The sequence below is a fragment of the Procambarus clarkii genome, unplaced genomic scaffold (genome assembly GCF_040958095.1).
Source record: "Procambarus clarkii isolate CNS0578487 unplaced genomic scaffold, FALCON_Pclarkii_2.0 HiC_scaffold_628, whole genome shotgun sequence".
Lineage (NCBI taxonomy): Eukaryota > Metazoa > Arthropoda > Malacostraca > Decapoda > Cambaridae > Procambarus > Procambarus clarkii.
Window position 1 is genome coordinate 3789 of NW_027189661.1, and position 19276 is coordinate 23064.

Sequence of the window (19276 nt, forward strand, 5' to 3'; positions counted from 1 at the left end):
TCCAGGTACACAAGTACGGTAAAAATGAGGACCTTAAACATAATACAGAGTACAAAACACAATCAAATGTACCCATAGTAGGAAAACAGCATGTAAAGGATTTGGGAATAATAATGTCTGACGACCTAACGTTTAAGGAGCATAACCAAGCAAATATTGCGACAGCCAGAAAAATGATAGGATAGATTACGAGAACTTTCAATTCCAGGGATCCCATCACAATGGTTGTACTCTTCAAGTCACTTGTGTTGTCCCGTCTTGAGTACTGCTCAGTACTCACTTCCCCCTTCAGAGCAGGAGAGATTGCTGAAATAGAGGGAATACAGAGAACATATACGGCACGCATAGACGCAATAAAGCACCTAAATTATTGGGATCGTCTCAAAGCCCTCCAAATGTACTCACTAGAAAGAAGACGAGAGAGATATCAAATAATATACACCTGGAAGATACTGGAGGGCCAAGTACCAAATCTACACAGTAAAATAACAACGTACTGGAGTGAACGATATGGAAGAAAATGTAGAATAGAACCAGTGAAGAGCAGAGGTGCCATAGGCACAATCAGAGAACACTGTATAAACATCAGAGGTCCGCGGTTGTTCAACGTCCTCCCAGCAAGCATAAGAAATATTGCCGGAACAACCGGGGACATTTTCAAGAGGAAACTAGATTTATTCCTCCAAGGAGTGCCGGACAACCGGGCTGTGGTGGGTATGTGGGCCTGCGGGCCGCTCCAAGCAACAGCCTAGTGGACCAAACTCTCACAAGTCAAGCCTGGCCTCGGGCCGGGCTTGGGGAGTAGAAGAACTCCCAGAACCCCATCAACCAGGTATCCTTTAATGTTAAAAATTGTTCAAATTGAAATAAATATATAACACTGTACAGTACAGTTGTGTTTGCCTGCCACAGCCTGCCACAGCCTTGAGAGCACGGAGCCTCTCTCTACATTGGCGACCCAGTCTGGCTAAACATTGCGGTACAGTAGAACCTCAAGACCAAGGTATTTGTATCTGGTAACTAGTCGAGCAGAGAGCCATCATCCAACTGCATTTTGCGAAGGGCCCCACCCCGTCTGGGTGGGTGTCGGTTCAGGATCTTTGTTTTCTCTACTGAGATGACTAAGCATAGTTCCTGACATGTGGACAATACAGAGTTCAGAACATTTTGGGTGTTGGTATACCCATTGGTGTGGATCAGTATATCATCCACATAGCTAATGATGTGTTCGCTGGACCTTCTAATTACAAAGTTTAAAAGTGCACTGATTAACACATTGAACAGAGTAGGACTGAGGACACCTCCCTGTGGAGTGCCAAGTTCAAAAAATCTCGTTACACCCCTATGCCCATGGAACAGTACAGATGACTTCCTGTTGGATAGATAGCCTCTTATCCACCGTAGAAGCCATCCTCCAACATTTATTTTAGCAAGTTCTCTCAGAATTACGTGTGGGAGGCGGGACCAAAGAGCCAGAGCTCAACCCCCGCAAACACAACTAGGTGAGAACTAGGTGAGTACATACATACATACATACATACATACATACATACATGCATACATACATGCATGCATGCGTACATACATACATCCATCCATCTATCCATTCATACATGCATACATACATACATACATACATACATACATACATACATACATACATACATACATACATACATACATACATACATACATACATACATACATACATACACGTCCAGCCAGCATATAGCTATTTCGGGACAAAATCCAATACAGTTTATATTGGTGAGACGCCACTGTGATGAGGAGTTTAAATATCACAGGAACTGTAGGTTAATGTGTGACATAAGTGAGGTTAGATGAGGCATCTACAAGCATCAGCTGGAGGCTGATGGAGTGTTGTGGAGGCTGGTGGTACCATGCCCAGATGTTGGAGGGTGGATTTGACTCTCCCACCCTCCCTCCCCCTCCCCCTCCCCCCCACATTGACCGCAGTACGTCTAAGGTTACTTTCCACTCTCGCTTACCAAGGGTATAACCCCCGCCCCTCCCAACACACACACATGCATCAGATTCTTAACTTACAATATTTATGATTTACCAATTTATGTTACTACACTGACAATATTTTCAATATTGTCAATTTCACAATATTGTATAAACTTTGATGAATCGCTCGTCTATGGGTCATCCAATAATGTTAGCAGACTTCTAGATGTTACCACTGCTAGGTTTAGGCTCAGCTACAAGTACCTCTGGGAGTTTGTAACATCTGATGATGTAGATTTGACTAAATGTAAACTCTGTCAGCAGAACTATTCGCAGACTTTGCGTCATTATATAATGGAATGTGAAAAATCGCGGAATTTAAAGATAACAACATCAATAGTGTCCATGAAATGTGTAAGTACTTCATTCATAATGATGTGCTGCCCGAAATCTTAGCGAAGTATCCAAAATTGGCTTACTGTAGGTAATGCATACACATGACTGTAAAGCTGCCGCCCAGTTGGGTGGGTGTGGAGCACATGACTGTAAAGCTGCCGCCCAGTTGGGTGGGTGTGGAGCACATGACTGTAAAGCAGCCGCCCAGTTGGGTGGGTGTGGAGCACATGACTGTAAAGCTGCCGCCCAGTTGGGTGGGTGTGGAGCACATGACTGTAAAGCTGCCGCCCAGTTGGGTGGGTGTGGAGCACATGACTGTAAAGCTGCCGCCCAGTTGGGTGGGTGTGGAGCACATGACTGTAAAGCAGCCGCCCAGTTGGGTGGGTGTGGAGCACATGACTGTAAAGCTGCCGCCCAGTTGGGTGGGTGTGGAGCACATGACTGTAAAGCTGCCGCCCAGTTGGGTGGGTGTGGAGCACATGACTGTAAAGCTGCCGCCCAGTTGGGTGGGTGTGGAGCACATGACTGTGAAGCTGCCGCCCAGTTGGGTGGGTGTGGAGCACATGACTGTGAAGCTGCCGCCCAGTTGGGTGGGTGTGGAGCACATGACTGTAAAGCTGCCGCCCAGTTGGGTGGGTGTGGAGCACATGACTGTAAAGCTGCCGCCCAGTTGGGTGGGTGTGGAGCACATGACTGTGAAGCTGCCGCCCAGTTGGGTGGGTGTGGAGCACATGACTGTAAAGCTGCCGCCCAGTTGGGTGGGTGTGCAGCACATGACTGTAAAGCTGCCGCCCAGTTGGGTGGGTGTTGAGCACATGACTGTGAAGCTGCCGCCCAGTTGGGTGGGTGTGGATCACATGACTGTAAAGCTGCCGCCCAGTTGGGTGGGTGTGGAGCACATGCCTGTAAAGCTGCCGCCCAGTTGGGTGGGTGTGCAGCAAGACTAGTAACTGTGTGACTCACCATAAATGTAAAGTGCCTTGTATAGTGACTGTTGTGAGCCTCTTGTTGAATCACTTGTGACACAAAAGATTACTGATGTGTGTATTTGTGGTGGTGATTAAATATGTATGTGTATGTATATATGTATACGTATGAATATGTACATGTATGCATAAGTATGTGTACATTAATAATTTTGTAACTAGCGTCAAAAGATTGTTATTTGCTTAGCTAAACGAACTAGAGGGTTCAGTTCCTGAACCGATTATGTGCCTCTGTAATCCTTTACACCACCGCCCACGGGATGTGTATTATGGGGTGCATAATAAAGAAAGAAAATGAATGGACCGAACCCCACAATTCATTTAGCTAAGCAAGTTACAATCTTGATGAGCTAGTTACAAAATTCACTATAAGTCGTCACATCATAAATGGGTTCGAGATCGACCACAAGTAGTGCATTACATAAATTTATCAGTATTGTGCAGCCTGTGATCCCCGCCTGGCTGGATACTGATACCTAGGTAATTTTCTTGTGTCCGGACACCGGCAATAAGGTGGTATTATTTATTTAACTTAAGATATATATATTTTTAAATGTTGTCACATTAACGGCTACATCTTCCTTTCTTCTGACATATAGATTTTTAAGATTAATTAAAATATATGGAAACTAATTATATAATTTATTGACTGGTGTGCAGGGCTTCACACTCTCAGAGCAAGCCATCAAGTAACTATCAAAACGCATATATCTTCGTTTTCACTTCAGTTATATTTATGACAAAGGATTTTAAATGTAGCCTATATTTCTACCTTTCAGATGACATAAATACTTTCGTTAATTACAATATCTAGATCAAACTAACATTGATTTTCAAAAGGTTGTATATTTTCCATCAATGGAGAGCATCAGCCAAGAAGCCTTCTTTAAAATATGAATATCTTTCCTCACCCAATAAGATCTAATCTCTGAATAAAACGCAAAAAACGACTTGATTGTAACCTATCCACCGCTGCCCATTGGATGGGGGAGAGGGGGTTATGTGTAGGATAAACATATCAATTGTGACACTAGCCCTCCATATATGTCAGTTGCTTAAATTATAAACTGTACTTGTGGTTGGTCTCGAGCCCATTGTTGATGTGACAATGTGTATTGACTTTTGTAACTAGCTTATCAAGATTATAACTTGCTTGGCTATATGAATTGTGGGGCTCATTCCCTGAGCCCATTATGTGCCTCTGTAACACTCCACTATCGCCCATAGGATGGGTATGGGGTGCATAATAAATGAACTAAACTAAGCTCTGCCTTTTTGATAACATATACAATTATTAGCTTTATTTGTGAATCTCAATTAATTAAACAATATATCACAGAGCCTGTAGGGTTCGGTGAGATGAGCGAAGAGACATGGGAGATTTTATATAAGTACAGTACATGGTAGTTTAAGTAGCGAACGCATGTCAACGAATAACGAGTATATATAACAAAACCATTGTCCTATGAAGTCGATTTAACTTCCAAACATATATTTTTTAATTAATGTTAAATGTTTTCTGGCTAGTTATGTTAGATTTTATTAAAAATACGTATTCTACTTGTTAACATTATAATTTAAATTTGTGATAATTTGAGCAGAGAAGTGCGACAACTGGATATGCCAACAAACACTTTCCAAACAACGATATATCTTGGATAAGTCGCTCCACAACATTGCTGCTTGGACCATCGACTTCCTTTGATGCTACTTATTTCATAATGAAATTATATTAGTTTGGAGTAAATATATGTTTTCTCATGTTCTGCATTCAGCACCCACATTATAGTGAGTAAATATACCATTTTACTTCATTACTTAAATAATGCTAGGAGGGTTTGAGTAGCTTTGGGTATTTAGTGCACAGAATCTCCAATAGATGGGGCGAGAGTCGCCCCATCTCTCTCACCCGAGAGAGAGTTGAAACTTAATTTAAAATTGATATATCTTTGTTCTCGAACATGATATATTTCATTTGGTGCAATTATAATAATGTTCATATATCGGTCTTTCTGGAGGCATATAAGATTTTAGGCTTTATTAGCGTATCTTTGTTAATTATACAATATATCGGCAAGTGCGTAGGCGTCTGCACTCCATGCCCGACAAGCTACTGAGTGCTACTATAAAAACATATGTATCTTCACTTGAGCTATAAATATGTCTATTGTAATGTATTTAAAATGAAGCTCTTATTTCTATCTTGCTTAAGACTTATAAAACATTTGTGTTTATTAACGAATTTACGTGAAATAAACATTGATCTGAGAGAGAGTTGCTCTGTCGTTCAGTCTGTACGAGGTGGGAGCTCCGTAATTTTTAAAATACAATAATCTTCATTAGAAATTTAAATATGTCTATGGTAAAGTGTTTAAAGTGAAGCTTATATGTCTGTCTTTCTTGAGACATATAAAACATATATGTTTACTAACGAATTCACGTGAAATAAACATTGTTCTGAGAGAGAGTTGCTCGGTCGATCGATCTGTCCGGGGTCGGAGCTCGGCTATTATAAAAGTACACGTATCTTCGGTTTAAATTTAAATATGCCCATGGTAAGGAATTTAGAATGAAGCTTATATTTCTATCTTTCTTGTGACATATAAAACTTTTACGTTTATTAAGGAATCTGCGTGAAATAGGCATGGTTCTGAGATGAATGCTGCGGTTTTCGAGCTCGACGCGCGGCAATGGACGCCATATACACATCCAGTGGGTGTTATTGGACCCCATACCCATTTTATGGGTGGTTGGAGCCCCATACCCATTCTATGGGTGGTTGGAGCCCCATACCCATCCTGTGGGTTGTAGTGGACGCCATACTCATCCTGTGGGTGGTATTGGACCCCATACCCTTCCTGTGGGTGGATGTGATCCCCATACTCATCCTCTGGGTGGATGTGACCCTCATACCCATCCTGTGGGTGGTATTGCACCCCTTACTCACCTAACAGGTGGTAGTGGACAATATACCGATCCTGTAGTTGGTATAGTAGACACAATACCATCCTGTTTAGAGTAGTTTACCCCATAGACATTCCAATGAACCATCGTTTTCTGTTAGCGTTCCTACAAAACATCCTTTAAAGATTTGTAAAGGACCAACTATGGTATATAATATTGATTGGTGAAGGACTGTTATTCTATGTAATAATTTTTAGTGCTTATTATAATTTACTAAGAACAACTAATATTTCTCAAAACAAAACTACGAACCTTCAATAGGAAGTAGCTGATCTATAATATTCTAAGAGCATGGACAATAGTAGGTAAATTTCACAACCCATGTGGGACCTGAAAAGTACAATTTTCTTTATAATTGAACCAATCACGACTATTCTGCTATCTAGGTTGACGGACGGGTACTGTGAGACGCAAGTTGGTACGTGAGGAAGAGTTTGGGCCTTGGAAAAAAAAGTAACTGGGAATATATCACATATTTACTAATTCATATTCAACATATTGACTTTAAGCATTAAGTCATATATGTGCTGTCTTGTGTGAGAACGGGTTGCAGGTGGTGTAGGGTCAGCAGCAGCAGCTTGTGTAGGGTCAGCAGCAGGTGGTGTTGGGTCAGCAGCAGCAGCTGGTGTAGGGTCAGCAGCAGCTGGTGTAGGGTCAGCAGCAGGTGGTGTGCGGTCAGCAGCAGGTGGTGTAGGGTCAGCAGCAGGTGGTGTAGGGTCAGCAGCAGCAGCTGGTGTAGGGTCAGCAGCAGCTGGTGTAGGGTCAGCAGCAGGTGGTGTGGGGTCAGCAGCAGGTGGTGTAGGGTCAGCAGCAGCTGGTGTAGGGTCAGCAGCAGGTGGTGTGGGGTCAGCAGCAGCTGGTGTAGGGTCAGCAGCAGCTGGTGTAGGGTCAGCAGCAGGTGGTGTAGGGTCAGCAGCAGGTGGTGTAGGGTCAGCAGCAGCTGGTGTAGGGTCAGCAGCAGGTGGTGTGGGGTCAGCAGCAGGTGGTGTAGGGTCAGCAGCAGCTGGTGTAGGGTCAGCAGCAGGTGGTGTAGGGTCAGCAGCAGGTGGTGTAGGGTCAGCAGCAGGTGGTGTGGGGTCAGCAGCAGCTGGTGTAGGGTCAGCAGCAGGTGGTGTAGGGTCAGCAGCAGCAGGTGGTGTAGGGTCAGCAGCAGGTGGTGTAGTGGGGGGAACAGTGAGAGACAGCGGGTCTACAAGTGTGGCAGTGTTTACAGTAATGTCAGGGTCAGGAACTGAGGTGGAAGCTGAGGCGGAGGTGGGGAAGACTTCATCAGGCACGGTAATGGTCTGGAGACCGTCAGCCTCGTACAGGAGGTTCACAGTCCTCACAAATTCACAGTAATTGGAGCCAGTAATTTTACTCACTAAACATGTAATATCATATGTAGTGTTAAGGTCGGTGGCAGTATCTGGCAACTGCCGTGGCGAAACCTTGGTCGACGATTGGCTGGAGTCTGGTGGTGATGAAGGCTGGGTCGGTGATTGGTTGACTGGCTGGCTGTCGGACTGCATGCTGGGTCCCCATTGGCTGGGACGCTGGTGGGCGGCTCCTCCTCCCGGGAGCTCCGAGAAAATGGCGGCTTGCAAGTAAATAATAAATAAATAAATAAATTTTTATTCTGGAAAAGTACATACATAGCTGATTTACAAAGCTAATGTTGTATTTATAGATAGAGCAAATACATACAATACCTAAAGCCACTAATACACATAGCGTTACAGGCAAGTTGAACGGTGAGGGAGCTCGACGAGCCTCAGAAGCCCCTCCAAACTTTCCCCTTTTCGCCCTCCTGGGCTAAGGTATGCTGAACTCTGTAGTTACTATATGAGTACTGGAACACTTGATGATATATTGGACTTGTATCCAAGATTGACCATGTAATATATCAATCATACAATGTATATATATGATGTAACTATATAACCTGAGCTTGTAAAAGCACCTTCATCACCTTCAGTGATTAAGTGCTTAATTGCACACTAGTTTCTTTATCAGCTACCTCACCCTGTCAGGGTAAATGAGACAGATGTATGTGAATGCATGTGTGTGTGTGCATATATGTATGTATATGTGTGTGTGTATGTGTATGTATATGTATGGGTATAAAGCATATATGGAAGCTGATCAGAATTACATTTCACCTTTGTGAATGTACATTAATGACACTATGTAAAGACACATCTAACACATTATGTAGGACATACGTAAATCTGGGTATCTATGTATTTACGTATGTAGGTTAGCTTAGCATTTTAAAAGCCCTGAATCACCTTCTGTGGTTGAGTGTTCAATAAACCCTTGAACTATATGTTTAACACATCTCTAACCCTGTCCATGGAGGACAGAATAAAATGTATATATGCTGGTTAGCATTGTAAATGTGTGGCCACGTCTGTGGTAGAAAATAATAATAATAAAAAAATAATAATAAAAAAAAGCTCCTCCAGCTCTCGCAAGCTTCTTAATGTCATCATTGCGCACAGGACACAGATGAGATATGGCAATATGGTCATCACCTACACAACGGGTGACGCGACACTGTTTATTGTGGTGGTCCTGGCCACTAACTCTACACTTATTCACACTTTGAGGGCACTTCCTGGTCACGTGAGAGTACTGGTAGCACTTGTAGCACTGGCTTACCTCGTAATAACCTTCCATGTGTACTGAAGCAGGTGGTGTGTTGACGCCTAAGACCTAAATCCTGTGGTGGTGGCGGCGGCCAGGTCCGCTGCGGCAGCTGTAGTGAAGGTCACTTTCAAGGTGGAGCGAGTGTGGTTGTTGGTGGTGGTGGTGATCTTGGCTGAGACAGCTGTCATGTTGACGTTTTCAGAGTTGATGTTGTCCAGGATGACGTCCACCTCGTGCTCGGTGATCCCCGAGCTGACTCTCCTGGCCAAGATGGTCCGTTCATAGAGTACAGACGTGGCGGCAGGTGTGAACAGGCGTTCAGGGTCGTCTTCAGAGGAGCCAGAGAGGACGACACCCTCGTCGTCCTGCTGGATATCGTCGGGTACGGTGTTGGTCGCGGCGGTGAGTATTTCCTCTCGTCCGAATGCGTGGTTCTCTAGGAACCTTAACTCTGAAGGTCATGGTACAGTGTGGCTAGTACCCGCGAGGACCCAGGAGCCGAGACGAAGCGAAAATGTCCAAAGAGCTGGCAAGCAGGGATGGAAGAGGCACGCGAAGGATTTAGGAAAACATGAACGAGGATTAGGAGGTTGGGCAAAGAGGGGGGAGGACAGGGTAGTGGCCCAACCACTTTGGCTGTAAGAATGATTATGGAGTGATATCAGTTGATATGTGAATTGATGGCGAGGGAAGACTGTACTCATAGATGATGATTTATTTTTTTGTTATTAATGATTGCTGGGTGCCAGTAGCAGGAAGCTGTAGCTGTTGCACAACAGGAGGAGAGAAGGTGCCATGCGAGGCCACAGTTCGTCTTGGTGCCACACCTGGAGAGCAGTGTTGTGGTGACTTGCAGATGTGTGGTTGGTAGGGAAGCTTGTAGGTGATGTATACAATGATTTTGTCCTGGTTGGTAGAGGTATTGGTGATTGATGTTGACTTGTTAGTTCATAGTTCGTGCCTGTTAGGTGTATAATGGATCAGGAGGTTCCCATTCCTCCTCACGTAGTAGGTTACTAAGTATCCTGGACCGTGACTGACTCTCTGTTGTAGTGACATCCTCCTTGTACTGTGGGGCTGGTCTCGTGTCTCATAGTTAGTAGTGTTGTATTCCGTAAAGGGGTCGTCACCATGTGGTAAGTTGGTGTACTTCATTTTGTATACCTGCTTTACTGAGAGTTTGTGGAGACGTCTATTCAATGGTTCTATCTTTAATTGGATGTGGAGTCTGTCGGTCCGAATTTTCTCAGCAAGTGTCACTCCTGCTACAAATCTGAGTGCTCTATTTAGAGCCCTTTAAAGTTTCAACATATGACTGTTTAGTAAGAGCAAGCGGGATGTATGGGTATTCCAGAATAAGTCGAGTAAGCATTCTGTATAGATGTAGCTTCACATGTTGAGGAGCTTGCCTTAATCGGTGCAGCCGAGCTAGTTGTGCTTTGGCTAAGGCTTTGGCTTGTGCTTTCTTATTGATATACTCAGTGGAATTCAAAAGTCTCGATATTACATAGCTTAGAATTGTGGAGGAGTTCTGTACCTGTATTAATGTGCCACCAATGTTGATGACCCCGAGTGTACTAGCCCAGCTGCCCTCTGAGCACAGTTGAATCTTGTTAGAGTTTGTCACGATTTTCCAGTCTTGTTCCCAACTTGCTGTGGCTGCTAGTTCCTCCTTCGTCTTCCTTATGACTGAATGTTGTTTAGTTCCATGGCCAGCAGGCATCCACGACACTACATGGATGACATTGTCCGCGAATTGATTGATAATAGTGTCGTTATAAATAGGGCGTGGCAAATGGTTTACAAAGAGATTGAAGAGGAGTGGGCTGATGCACGATCCCTGAGGAACTCCTGCTGTCGGGATAAAGGCTTCTGCTTCCTTGTTGTTAAACATTGGAATTATTGATCTATGGCTTAGAATTATTTGTACTAGTCTTAGGAGGGTCCAGTTGTGGTGTGGTATGGATTGCAGCTTGAAGAGCAGACCATTATGCCATAGACTGTTAAAGGCCTTGTTGACATCTCTGGTTGCTATTAATGCTGTCTGGTGCTGTTTCCTGATACCGGCGTTCTGCCTCATAAATGATGTTGATGGCATGTTGCGTTGATCTGTGGTTCCTAAAACCAAACTGTTTTTCTGTATACAGATGGTGGTACTCCATGTAGTAGTTAATGCGATTTGACAGTATTTTCTCAAAGCACTTTCCTGTCGACTCCAACAGGGAGATAGGCCTATAGTTTCCAGGGACATGTTTGCTGTTGCATGGCTTCGGGATAAAGATCATTTTGGCAGTTTTAAATACTTGTGGGTAGTGGCCTGAGACGAGGATGGCGTTGAAGACATTGATCAGGGACTGCAGGTAGTTTAGAGGTAGACACTTCAGTTGGTTGACTGTTATTCCTGACAAACCTGGCGCTTTGTTCCTCGTTTTCTTAATACTTCTATCAGCTCCCGTAAGGAGATGGATCGGGTGGTCAGGGTCGAGGAGTGCGGTGTCCACTAGAGGCCTGCTAGCCAGGTTCTCCACGTTTTCAGCAACCCATTGGTTGACTGTACGGTGGTTGTCATTGTTGATTTGGCTGTTGTTTTCTGTAAAGATTCCCTCCCAAACTAATCCCATGAGATTAGCCTGCAGGTGTGCATCTTCCACTCTGGTGGTTATTACCTCGTTGTTGTCATCAGTATATGTATAGTTGAGGTGCGACAGTGGCGTCTTTGATGATCCTAGGAGTTGTCTGATCTTTCCCCAGACTCTGGCAGGTTCTCTCTTGTACTGGTTCACTTGGTTGACTAGTGTACCCCAAATATGACTTTTGTGTAGGAGCGTGAGGCCCAAGACTTCACGTCTGAGGGACTGAATGATATGGAGGGATGGCTGGCCTGTGCGTAGGCGCCTCACACATTCTTGTTGGTAATGCCTCATTTTATCCTTGATCTCTCTGGTTGGTTTGTATTGCTGAATTATTCTGGTGTTAGTTAGGTCACAATTGGCCATAGTTGCTTCAGTGATGCGAGTATGTATGGAGGCAATTACTGCGTCAATGTCCTGGACCGGTTGGTTGTCAAGATCAGTGCCAAGGAACTCCATATATGGGCGAAGTCGAACTGTGGTTTAGATTGGGTCTAAATTCTAAAGGGAGATGCTTGGAGGTGGAGAATAACAGGTATGTGATCTGAACCCGCATCACTACCTGGGAGTATTCTACTGTGAAAGATATTGCATTCAACATTCGTCAGTATAATATCAGGTTTTCCTTGGTGGTTACCTACACAGGTTTTAAAGTAGGGACCCAAGAAGGTTAAGTTCCTCGCTGTCATGAGTATTATATAATAGTTGATCTTTGATGTCATCACGTCCATTGGTGTCATTGAAAATTGCTGCATGGTGTGCATTAAAGTCCCTGCAAGGATCGTTGGGGCATTTCTGTTGAGCACCTTGTGAATGGCTCTCGAGGGGATGGAGTGCTGGCCTGGGGGATGTAGGCAGTTAAAATAGCAAGTGGGCCATGATTCGTGACTATTTCCACAGCTAGGGAGCATATTTCCACAGTTAGGGAGCATATTTCCACAGCTAGGGGCATTTTCTTCTTGGAGGTAGATGTTGGTGAAGAAGCAGCCCAGCTTGATGAGCACCGCAACACCTCTATTCTGCCCAGAGTTCCTTTCAGTGGTCGTGTATCCATAGAGTTTAATGTGTTGGTCTGGGCGTGCAGAAGTGTCGTTTAATAGGATGACTTCAGGGTGATAGTTACATGCTTCCAGCTCTAGTAAATATTTGTTGTTGAAAAAGTGCCTTATGTAAGTGCCTTATGTTAACTTGCATAATTGTAATCCCCATTAGTGTTTGGTGTTTCTGAAGGGGTATGGTGACCTTTCAGGCTGCTTCTTTTGCTGGCCTTTTTTCTTAGCTGTCTGTACAGGTTTCGTTTCCCTTATCTGGTGTGCTTCCCTCTGCCCCTCGCTTGTGCTCTGCTTCCTCCTCCTCTTCTTCCTCCTCTTTTGCTACATCTTCCTCTTCCGTTTCATCATCTTCTTCTTCTTCATCTCCTGAGGCTTGTTCGTCTTCCACTACTTCAGTGGTAGACGTATCTGGCAGCTTTCTCAAAACCCAAATGTCGAGTACACAATGTGTCAACTTTAAGAAAGAGTAAAACATGCACTCTCTAGAACATTATATTGTAGAATGTCCCATATTGACTGACTTTCGCCCTCCTGGGCTAAGGTATGCTGAACTGTGTAATTACTATATGAGTACTGGAACACTTGATGATATATTGGACTTGTACCCAAGATTAACCATGTAATGTATCAATTATGAAATGTACGTGATGTAACTATATAACCTGAGCTTGTAAAAGCACCTTCATCACCTTCAGTGATTAAGTTCTTAATTGCACACTAGTTTCTCTATCAGCTATCTCACTCTGTCAGAGTAAAAGAGACAAATGTATGTGAATGCATGTGTGTGTGTATATATGTATGTATACATGTATGTATATATGTATGTGTACATATATATGTGTGTACTCACCTATTTCCCTATCATACCTAGTTTTAAAAGTATGAATAGTATTTGCTTCCACAACCTGTTCTCCAAGTGCATTCCATTTTTCCATTACTCTCACGCTAAAAGAAAATTTCCTAACATCTCTGTGACTCATCTGAGTTTCCAGTTTCCACCCATGTCCCCTCGTTCTGTTATTATTACGTGTGAACATTTCATCTATTTCCACTTTGTCAATTCCCCTGTGTATTTTATATGTCCCTATCATATATCCTCTCTCCCTTCTTTTCTCTAGTGTCGTAAGGTTCAGTTCCTTCAGACGCTCTTCATATCCCATCCCTCGTAACTCTGGGACAAGCCTCGTCGCAAACCTCTGAACCTTCTCCAGTTTCTTTATGTGTTTCTTCAGGTGGGGCTCCATGATGGCGCGGCATACTCTAAGACAGGTCTCACGTAGGCAGTGTAAAGTGCCCTAAAAGCCTCCTCATTTAGGTTTCTGAATGATGTTCTAATTTTCGCCAGTGTAGAGTACGCTGCTGTCGTTATCCTATTTATATGTGCCTCAGGAGTTAGATTAGGTGTCACATCCACTCCCAGGTCTCTTTCTCGAATCGTTACAGGTAGGCTGTTCCCCTTCATTGTGTACTGTCCCTTTGGTCTCCTGTCACCTGATCCCATTTCCATAGCTTTACATTTACTGGTGTTAAACTCCAGTAGCCATTTCCCTGACCATCTCTGCAACCTGTTTAAGTCCTCTTGGAGGATCCTACAATCCTCGTCTGTCACAACTCTTCTCATTAATTTTGCGTCATCTGCAAACATTGACATGTATGATTCCACTCCTGTAAACATATCATTTAAGTAAATTAGAAAGAGGATTGGTCCCAGCACCGATCCTTGAGATACTCCACTTGTTACTGTTCGCCAGTCCGACTTCTCGCCCCTTACCATTACCCTCTAGCTATTTCCTGTTAGGTAGTTCTTCACCCATACTAGGGCCTTTCCGCTTACTCCTGCCTGCCTCTCAAGTTTGTAAAGCAGTCTCATGTGCGGTACTGTATCAAAGGCCTTTTGGCAGTCAAGAAATATGCAGTCTGCCCAGCCTTCTCTGTCCTGCCTTATCCTTGTTACTTTATCATAGAATTCTAAAAGGTTTGTTAGGCATGATTTCCCTGTCCAGAACCCATGTTGGTGCTTGTTTACAAACCCAATGCTCTCCAGGTGCTCAACAAGTCTTAGCCTAATTATTCTTTCAAGTATTTTGCAGGGGATGCTTGTCAGTGATACGGGTCTGTAGTTAAGTGCCTCCTCCCTATCACCTTTTTTGAAAATCGGTACGACATTTGGCTCCTTCCAGCAACTGGGCAATTCTCCCGACATAAGTGACTTATTAAAGATCATTGCCAGAGGCACGCTGAGAGCCTGCGCTGCCTCTTTAAGTATCCACGGTGATACTTTGTCTGGTCCAACAGCTTTATTTGCATCCTGTGTTGTCAACTGTTTCATTACCTCCTCTGCTGTCACCTCTATATCTGATAGTCTTTCATCTTGGGTAACCCCTTCCAACAATGGGAGCTGCTCAGGCTCGGTAGTGAACACTCCATGGAATTTTGCATTCAGTACCTCGCAGATTTCCTTGTCGCTTTCTGTATATGCCCCTTCTGTTTTCCTCAGTCTTGTCACTTGGTCATTTACCGACATCTTCCTTCTTATATGGCTATGTAGTAATTTAGGTTGCTTTTTTGCTTTGACTGCAATATCATTCTCATAATTTCTTTCCGACACTCGTCTTATGTTAATGTAATCATTCCTAGCTCTGTTACATCTAATCCTGTTGTCCTCTGTCCTTTGTCTTCTGTACTTCCTCCACTCCCTCCTGCTTCTCACCTTTGCTTCCTGACACTGTCTACTAAACCATGGGTTATTATATTCCCTCCTGCTTTTTTTCTTTATTGTTGGAATAAATCTCTCTTCAGCCTCCTTGCATTTCAATATGACTTGGTTCATCATACCTTGCACTGTTTTTCCTCTAAGTTCTTCCTCCCACTGCACTTCTCCCAGGTAGTCCCTTATCCTTCTGTAGTCCCCTCGTCTGTAATCAAGTCTCCTTTCCCGGACCTCTTGTCCTTTGGTCACAATTTTAAGCTCCATCATGTAGTCAAAGACTAGGACACAATGGTCACTAGCTCCTAGTGGTATTTCATGTTCCAACTGCTCGATGTCTTCTACATTCTGGGTGAAAATGAGATCTAATAGGCTGGGCGTATCCCCTCCTCTTTCCCATGGTATCTTCTTTCACATGCTGTGTTAGGAAATTCCTGTCAATAACGTCTACCAGCTTCGCTCCCTAGGTCTCCTCCCCGCCATGGGGATTCCTAGTTTCCCAATCTATCTCTCCGTGATTTAGGTCCCCCATGACCAGCAGTTTCGCTCTCATTCTATGCGCTAAAGTTGCTGCCCTCTGCAGTTCATCTATACATGTCTTGTTGCTGTCCTCGTACTCCTGCCTGGGCCTTCTACTGTTTGGTGGGGGATTGTAGAGTATCAAGATTACAATCTTCTTCCCATCCACTGTCAGAGTTCCATGTATGAAGCTCGTGCTTTCATTGGTACCCAGATTTTCCAGCTCATCAAACTTCCATTTCCGCTTTATTAGGAGTGCCACTCCTCCTCCCTGTCTCTGTGTCCTTTCTTTTCTTATCACCTGGTAACCCTCTGGAAAGATTGCATCCGAGATCATGCCATTTCTTTTAGTTTCCACTATTGCCACTATGTCTGGGTCTGCCTCACTAACTCTTTCTTTTATCTATTCTGCTTTATTGGCTACCCCATCAGCATTGGTGTACCAAACCTTGAGACTCTTCCTGGAAACTCGGGTGTCAGAGTTCCCCCTTTCACCAGGGGTCTGGGGGGAAATGGGGGTGTCTGGGGGGCGAGTGGGGGCTGTGGGGGTGAATGGTGGGGGGTGCTAGGGGGGTGCCTGGGAGTGCCTGGTGTGTCACAGTGGGCGCCGGGCTGGGAGTGTCACAGTGGGCGCCGGGCTGGGAGTGTCACAGTGGGCGCTGGGCTAGGTGTGTCACAGTGGGCGCCGGGCAGGGTGTGTCACAGTGGGCGCCGGGCTAGGTGTGTCACAGTGGGCGCCGGGCTGGGTGTGTCACAGTGGGCGCCGGGCTGGGAGTGTCACAGTGGGCGCCGGGCTGGGTGTGTCACAGTGGGCGCCGGGCTGGGAGTGTCACAGTGGGCGCCGGGCTGGGAGTGTCACAGTGGGCGCCGGGCTGGGTGTGTCACAGTGGGCGCCGGGCATGGAGTGTCACAGTGGGCGCCGGGCTAGGTGTGTCACAGTGGGCGCCGGGCTGGGTGTGTCACAGTGGGCGCCGGGCTGGGAGTGTCACAGTGGGCGCCGGGCTGGGTGTGTCACAGTGGGCGCCGGGCTGGGAGTGTCACAGTGGGCGCCGGGCTGGGAGTGTCACAGTGGGCGCCGGGCTGGGTGTGTCACAGTGGGCGCCGGGCAGGGAGTGTCACAGTGGGCGCCGGGCTGGGAGTGTCACAGTGGGCGCCGGGCTGGGTGTGTCACAGTGGGCGCCGGGCTGGGTGTGTCACAGTGGGCGCCGGGCAGGGAGTGTCACAGTGGGCGCCGGGCAGGGAGTGTCACAGTGGGCGCCGGGCAGGGAGTGTCACAGTGGGCGCCGGGCTGGGTGTGTCACAGTGGGCGCCGGGCAGGGAGTGTCACAGTGGGCGCCGGGCTGGGTGTGTCACAGTGGGCGCCGGGCTGGGAGTGTCACAGTGGGCGCCGGGCTGGGAGTGTCACAGTGGGCGCCGGGCTGGGAGTGTCACAGTGGGCGCCGGGCTGGGTGTGTCACAGTGGGCGCCGGGCTGGGTGTGTCACAGTGGGCGCCGGGCAGGGAGTGTCACAGTGGGCGCCGGGCTGGGAGTGCCACAGTGGGCGCCGGGCAGGGAGTGTCACAGTGGGCGCCGGGCTGGGAGTGTCACAGTGGGCGCCGGGCTGGGAGTGTCACAGTGGGCGCCGGGCTGGGAGTGTCAAAGTGGGCGCCGGGCAGGGAGTGTCACAGTGGGCGCCGGGCTGGGAGTGTCACAGTGGGCGCCAGGCTGGGAGTGTCACAGTGGGCGCCAGGCTGGGAGTGTCACAGTGGGCGCCAGGCTGGGAGTGTCACAGTGGGCGCCGGGCTGGGAGTGTCACAGTGGGCGCCGGGCAGGGAGTGTCACAGTGGGCGCCGGGCTGGGAGTGTCACAGTGGGCGCCGGGCTGGGTGTGTCACAGTGGGCGCTGGGCTGGGAGTGTCACAGTGGGCGCCGGGCAGGGTGTGTCACAGTGGGCGCCGGGCTGGGAGTGTCACAGTGGGCGCCGGGCTGGGAGTGTCACAGTGGGCGCCAGGCTGGGTGTGTCACAGTGGGCGCCGGGCTGGGAGTGTCACAGTGGGCGCCGGGCTGGGAGTGTCACAGTGGGCGCCGGGCAGGGAGTGTCACAGTGGGCGCCGGGCTGGGAGTGTCACAGTGGGCGCCGGGCAGGGAGTGTCACAGTGGGCGCCGGGCTGGGAGTGTCACAGTGGGCGCCGGGCTGGGTGTGTCACAGTGGGCGCTGGGCTGGGAGTGTCACAGTGGGCGCCGGGCAGGGTGTGTCACAGTGGGCGCCGGGCTGGGAGTGTCACAGTGGGCGCCGGGCTGGGAGTGTCACAGTGGGCGCCGGGCTGGGTGTGTCACAGTGGGCGCTGGGCTGGGTGTGTCACAGTGGGCGCTGGGCTGGGTGTGTCATCAGTGGGCGCCGGGCTGGGAGTGTCACAGTGGGCGCTGGGCTGGGTGTGTCACAGTGGGCGCCTGGCAGGGTGTGTCACAGTGGGCGCCGGGCAGGGAGTGTCACAGTGGGCGCCGGGCTGGGTGTGTCATAGTGGGCGCCGGGCTGGGAGTGTCACAGTGGGCGCCGGGCTGGGAGTGTCACAGTGGGCGCTGGGCAGGGAGTGTCACAGTGGGCGCCGGGCTGGGAGTGTCACAGTGGGCGCCGGGCAGGGAGTGTCACAGTGGGCGCCGGGCTGGGAGTGTCACAGTGGGCGCCGGGCAGGGAGTGTCACAGTGGGCGCCGGGCTGGGAGTGTCACAGTGGGCGCCGGGCTGGGAGTGTCACAGTGGGCGCCAGGCAGGCAGTGTCACAGTGGGCGCCAGGCAGGGAGTGTCACAGTGGGCGCCGGGCTGGGAGTGTCACAGTGGGCGCCGGGCTGGGAGTGTCACAGTGGGCGCCGGGCAAGGAGTGTCACAGTGGGCGCCGGGCAGGGTGTGTCACAGTGGGCGCCGGGCTGGGTGTGTCACAGTGGGCGCCGGGCTGGGAGTGTCACAGTGGGCACCGGGCTGGGTGTGTCACAGTGGGCGCCGGGCTGGGTGTGTCACAGTGGGCGCCGGGCTGGGTGTGTCACAGTGGGCGCCGGGCTGGGTGTGTCACAGTGGGCGCCGGGCTGGGAGTGTCACAGTGGGCGCCGGGCTGGGAGTGTCACAGTGGGCGCCGGGCTGGGAGTGTCACAGTGGGCGCCGGGCTGGGAGTGTCACAGTGGGCGCCGGGCTGGGTAGTGTCACTAGTGGGCGCCGGGCTGGGTGTGTCACAGTGGGCGCCTGGGCTGGGATGTGTCACAGTGGGCGCCGGGCTGGAGTGTCACAGTGGGCGCCGGGCTGGGAGTGTCACAGTGGGCGCCGGGCTGGGAGTGTCACAGTGGGCGCCGGGCTGGGTAGTGTCACAGTGGGCGCCGGGCAGGGTGTGTCACAGTGGGCGCCGGGCTGGGTGTGTCACAGTGGGCGCCGGCTGGGTGTGTCACAGTGGGCGC

At 48.2% G+C, this 19276-nt stretch overlaps 1 protein-coding gene across 1 annotated transcript; it reads right to left on the reverse strand.

Annotated features, from left to right (window-relative positions):
- Positions 1-10951: 10951 nt before the first annotated feature.
- LOC138361695 (uncharacterized) lies at positions 10952-12037 on the reverse strand. Its single transcript, XM_069320895.1, has one exon. The coding sequence runs from the start codon at positions 12035-12037 to the stop codon at positions 10952-10954; it is 1086 nt and encodes a 361-aa protein (XP_069176996.1).
- Positions 12038-19276: the final 7239 nt, after the last annotated feature.